General features: G+C 38.0%; 1 protein-coding gene and 1 long non-coding RNA gene across 2 annotated transcripts in view; one reads left to right on the top strand and one right to left on the bottom strand.

Annotated features, from left to right (window-relative positions):
• The window catches only part of LOC107656338 (cysteine-rich protein 2-like), a 5,003-nt gene extending 3,722 nt beyond the window's left edge, over positions 1-1,281 (bottom strand). The window contains exon 1 of the mRNA XM_016444146.1: positions 1,180-1,281. Within this exon, the coding sequence (XP_016299632.1) occupies positions 1,180-1,222 (43 nt within the window). The 5' untranslated portion in view covers positions 1,223-1,281. The remainder of the gene's footprint in view (positions 1-1,179) is intronic.
• LOC107656348 (uncharacterized) overlaps positions 1-4,070 on the top strand; it is a 6,739-nt gene extending 2,669 nt beyond the window's left edge. Inside the window, exons 2-3 of the long non-coding RNA XR_001630562.1 lie at positions 2,947-2,952; positions 4,059-4,070. This is a non-coding gene — a long non-coding RNA (uncharacterized LOC107656348). The remainder of the gene's footprint in view (positions 1-2,946; positions 2,953-4,058) is intronic.
• Positions 4,071-4,544: the final 474 nt, after the last annotated feature.

Raw genomic sequence — 4,544 nt, 5'->3', positions numbered from 1 at the left:
CTTTACTAGTTACTTGAAAAAAGTAATCTGATTACGTAACTCGCATTACTTGTAATGAGTTACCCCCAACACTGCTGAACATAGATTTCACACTTTCCTCAATCTTTCGATTCCACATTTATTTTGAACTGCATTCCTATTCTCAGTTCTATGTAGATATTACCCTTTCATGCGGCCCAGCACGAGCCCTCCTACTGAAACCCTGACCTTAACCATTGGACAGGAAACCTCTAGATTGAACCAGGATCAGACTAAAACTGAACCTCCTACAACACCTTGGGACAGCTTTTCTCTTTCTGGCAGAACCAACAACTGCCTGCAGTCTAGAGAGCTTTTTTCTTCGGTCTTGATGCTGAAAGCCGACTGGCACCTACAGGGATTTTCTGGCCAAATTCTCAACTTTCTTCAAGTGTCCATAGGTTTCTGCGTTGCTATCTGCCAATTTAAACAGTCAAGCCTCTCTCGCTCTGGCCTATTCCACTTCCTGTGCTCTTGTGATGTCGTGAGGCACTGATGGCGGTTAGGAAACTGCAGACTGATTAATGCAGCACAAAGGCATTCACAAACTTGGTTACACAACAGCTAGTTTGTTTTACCTAGCGTAAAGGCAGAAACTAAAGCTAATTTGAAGTTAGCATGCTCTGCTACAACACTCTGCTAATATAAGACGTTATCACACAACTAGACATGAGAACACACAACTTGAGCACAATATAATCTGAATACAACTGAAATAGCACAACAGCAAGTCAAAGCAATGAGCACTTTTGAGTCAAAACAGAACCTTATCTGAAGTTTTGCAGCTAAACACGAACATGCAGCGGCTCAGTGCTTTACATTGATGTTTTTCAGTGTTGATAACTACATTAACACCTCTTTCTACAACACTCTGCAGTTAACACAAGATGTTATCACAGAACTATACATGCAAACACAACTTGGGTACAGCATAATCCAAATGCTACAGAAATACCACAACAGCAAGTCAGAATGGACACTTTCAGGCCAAAACAGAAGCTGATCTGTGTTTTTTGCAGCTAAACACAAAACATGCAGCAGCTCCACGCACTACATTTCTGTTTTTCGGTGTTGATAACTACATAAAACCTCAAAATCATCTTAATCAGTATGTTTTAAGTATTTTAAAGTTGTATCCCTCCGACCCCAGATGCCACTCACCAAAATAAACAGGCTTCCCACATATAGGACAGAAGCTCACCATGGTTGTAGCAGATCTCTAAAAGTTTTTGATGCGTGAGATGTTGAGATGCAGGAAATATGTGAGCCTCTCAACTGTGACAGCCTCAAAGGATGTGGCAAGAGGTGCAGTGACAGGAAGCAAGAAATGATACACTCAAGAAAATACACTCAATTCGAACAGTCAGACAACAGAGAGGAGGAAAATGTTGGTCAGAAGTGTGTGTGAGTGCTGTGATATGATGAGCAGGGCTTGGACTGAAGTCAGTCTTGCTGTTTTAAAGACACTTCACACTTCTGCTGTGGTCAGTCGTTGCGGTTTGCAATCAAAGATGATGCTGAGGGCCATGTGAGGTCATCAGACTTGTCGGAGTCGGTTATGAAATGAAAGCTTGTGGCTTGTTTGCTGGATGCGAGTCAAAGGAACAACAGACAGGGAGATTGAGAGGGACAGAGAGAACGAGAGCGACACAGATGTCAGCTGCTCGGATTTCATAGGTTGTCATGGTCGCCGCTTCTCAACCCCTCGATCTGTCGCAGCAGTTACCCTGTCGTAGAAAAAGTACCCTTTTTCATCCTCTTTCTCTCCATCCAAGAGATTAAAAAGCTCCAGTGTGGGAGAATGGGAGTTTAGGAGAAACCCAAAACTGCTGCCGCACACACAGAGAGAAGCGATGACATCACCGAAAGGCACTTGATCGGATGAGCACAGAAAACTGTGAGAAGGAGAATCATTTAAGCCGAGACTGAGAGCGTGTTTTGTGTACGTGCGTGTTGAGATATAAAGAATGAATAAGAGTCTGGCTCGAGCTGCAATGCACTATTGCCCTCAGTTTAGCATGATTTATACACATACACACTACTCCTCCACAATGTGTGAGCTGGAAGGGAAAACACATAGATTTCATTTAAATAGGATGAGCTTTGTTATGGTCTGCGTGTCTGAACAATTCAATGTGGAATTCCCGCATGTGATTTTTTTATACATATAATAAATAGCCTAGTAAATGCTCAGCTGCAACTGAAAATGTATAGATTTTGTAAATTCAGATTCTAATGCTTTTTGTCTATGAATGTAGCCTATGTGTTGCCTTCACTTTGTCACTATTTAAAACAATTATATGTTGCATTGTTGGAGTATTTAAAGGGGTCATAGGATGCTACATGCACTTTTACAAGTGACAGGGTAAAACAGGTGTTTTTTACACTACCATTGAGAAATTTAAACCAAACTATGTTACAGACTGTTCATTAAGACCCTAAAGAATCATATCAACTTGTGGAAAATGGGCATCCGATGACCCCTTTAAAAAAGGCAATAAAAGGGCAGCTTTTAGAGGTGCACTCTACTTTTTTTCCTATCCTATATTTTTTCTCATTAAAATATTTTTGAAATCATGTGCATTTACATGGGATGAAGACTTCAAGAAGTAGTTTAATAAAAGCTGTTTTATTGTACATGGAGCAGTTGCCTCATAGAAGCTGGCATGTTGACGGACACTTTTGTTATACATTCATCATAGCTGAAGCATATTTAATATGTTGAAAATGTCTGCATTTGCATGATGCTGCATCCATTTCAAATAAATGCTGTTCTTTTGAACTTTGTATTCATCAATGAATCCTGGAAAAATGTATACGTTTTCACAAAAAATAATAAAAAATAAAATAAAAAAAAGTATAAAAATAACACAACTGAACACCAAATCAGCAAATTAATGATTTTTGACATATAATGTGACACTGAAGACTGAAGTAATGACTGCTGAACATTCAGCTTTATCATCACAGGAATAAATTACATTTTAAAATATATTAAAATAGAAAACAGTTATTGCACATTGTAATAATATTTCACAATATTACTGTATTTTTGATCAAATAAATGCAGCCTTTAAAAAAAAAACATTAAAAATAGGTAGTGTAGTTCCACAAGTACCACAGGTACACAGAGGGTTAACTAAAGTGTGTTTCTGTTGGACAGGTGAGTGTCTCTTCTCAGCATTTGGTCCAATGGTTGCTCGACAGTCTTGTGTATACTGAACCAACTTCATTCAGTGAGGGATAAAAACATTTCCCATCAAGCCTAACTGGGAACTTCACCAAACAGCAGAGTCAGAGCCCTGTCCACATGAGTGCTTGTTCACACACACACACACACACACACACACACACACACACACACACACACACACACACACATTAGCGTCTACTGCCAAACTACACAGAGAAGAGCAAAACAGGGTTAGAGGAAGGGAGGGCTTCTCTTTCTGTCCTTTTTCATGCTGGGTTGGTTTGGCTCTCACAAACTAGCCTAAATCCTCTTCTTTCTGGCTGAGAAATGGAGGAGAGGGGATAGAATAAGAGTAGGGAAAAGTGGAGTAAGAGTGTCGCCCTCTTAATCATGCAAACTGTGGACAGTTTCTGCCATGTGAATACATATTTAGAAAGTACTTACCACATACAGCTGCCCAGATGCACATGAAAACAGTTGTTTGCACTTCAAAGTATATTTTCTACATGACACATAAGACTAATCTGATGTCAAAGCAGATTTATTCAGGACTAAAATATACATTATACATTATATTGGTGAATTGCCAATGAAAAGAGAACATGTAAGTGATTTGGCTAAAGATTAACCATGAATTATTAAAAGAAGCATCCCAAAATGGTAGCTGTGGGACAAAGTGAGTCAGATGCATCTGGGTAAGCAGTGTCAGTGAAATATTATTACAAAATGCTGACTGTTTTACTACACATTCAAATATTCTAAATATTAACCCCCCTTTATGTATTAGACCTTTGTGAAAATGTGAATAATATAGTATGCAGGAAAACAAGACTTTGGGAGTGTACAGTAGTACAGGGGTTCCCAAATTTTTTATTCCAGGGACCATCTAGAACTACAATAAATAAATTAAAACTTAAAAAAATTATTCTCTTTCAGTTGATATTGCTTTTATTTCCCTTGTCATATTATTGAAAGGCCTACTACTTATTAATTTAATTGCATTACTCTCATCTAGCATAACTATACAAATGAGAATAGACATGAATAAATAATTTTGAGGTGTACAGATAAATAGAGAATATATATTTTTTTGCTTTCTTGCAGAGAAGAGCAGCCTAATAGTTATATTGAAGTAACTGAACTTCTATAATTTATTATAGCTGCTCTAACCAATTCTGTGACTTAATTCAACAAAGAATTTTGATTGATTCAAAAAGCTAACTCCTGAGTCTTTTTGAATGATTCATGAAAAGAATCAACTCAAAGAGTTACTCTACTGGTCGAAAGTTTGGAATATTAAGATTTTTTTAATGTTGTCTCTTATATGCTCACC

The sequence above is a fragment of the Sinocyclocheilus anshuiensis genome, unplaced genomic scaffold (assembly GCF_001515605.1).
Source record: "Sinocyclocheilus anshuiensis isolate Anshui unplaced genomic scaffold, SAMN03320099.WGS_v1.1 scaffold85, whole genome shotgun sequence".
Classification (NCBI taxonomy): domain Eukaryota; kingdom Metazoa; phylum Chordata; class Actinopteri; order Cypriniformes; family Cyprinidae; genus Sinocyclocheilus; species Sinocyclocheilus anshuiensis.
Note: the sequence above shows the minus strand (reverse complement) of the source record. Positions and strands in the feature narration are given on the sequence as shown.